Below are 738 nucleotides of genomic sequence, written 5' to 3'. Positions count from 1 at the left end.
GGTGTGCTCCAGGGGTGCCCTGGGGGTTATCTGGGATGCTCTGGGGCAGAGGGAAGGGGGTCCCTGGGATGTTCCAGGTGGTCCCTGGGATGCTCTGAGTGTGTGGTGGGGGTCCTTGGGGTGCTCATGGAGGTGTGGGGGTCCTGGTGATGCTCTGGGGGGTCTCAGGGTGCCCAGGTGACACTCCCGCCTCCTTCCCCCCCCCCAGACGGAGCACCCCTACAAGTCGAAGAAGGCAGTGTGGCACAAGCTGCTCTCCAAGCAGCGCCGCCGGGCTGTGGTCGCCTGCTTCCGCATGACGCCCCTCTACAACCTGCCCAGGTGGGGACTGGGGGGGACTGGGAGCTGCTGGGAGGGGAGGTCTGAGACCCCCGGGGGTGACCAGGAGCACTGAGGAGCCTCTGGGGGCAACTGTGAGCCCCTTAAGAGAAACTGGGAAGATCCCAGAGCCTTGTGGAGGCAATTGGGAGCCCCCAGGGGCAACTGGGAACCTCCAAGGGCAACCCAGAACCCTTCTGGGGGTAACTGGGTGTCCCCGACGGCAAACCAGAACCCTTCTGGGGGCAACTGAGGATAACTGGGAGCCCCCGTGGATAATCCAGAACCTTTCTGGGGGCAACTGGGGGTAACTGGGAGCCCCCAAGGACAACCCAGAACCCTTCTGGGGGTAACTGGGGGCAACTGGGAGCCCCCAAGGACAACCCAGAACCCTTCTGGGGGTAACTGGGGGTAACTGGG

General features: G+C 64.4%; 1 protein-coding gene across 1 annotated transcript in view; it reads left to right on the top strand.

Annotated features, from left to right (window-relative positions):
* LOC104835046 (ryanodine receptor 1-like) overlaps positions 1 to 738 on the top strand; it is a gene marked incomplete at both ends in the record, with an annotated part of 50,831 nt that overhangs the window by 40,063 nt on the left and 10,030 nt on the right. The window contains 1 exon segment of the mRNA XM_010572825.1: positions 100 to 321. Within this exon segment, the coding sequence (XP_010571127.1) occupies positions 100 to 321 (222 nt within the window).

Source organism: Haliaeetus leucocephalus, unplaced genomic scaffold, assembly GCF_000737465.1.
Source record: "Haliaeetus leucocephalus isolate CR32 unplaced genomic scaffold, Haliaeetus_leucocephalus-4.0 Scaffold355, whole genome shotgun sequence".
NCBI lineage: Eukaryota > Metazoa > Chordata > Aves > Accipitriformes > Accipitridae > Haliaeetus > Haliaeetus leucocephalus.
Note: the sequence above shows the minus strand (reverse complement) of the source record. Positions and strands in the feature narration are given on the sequence as shown.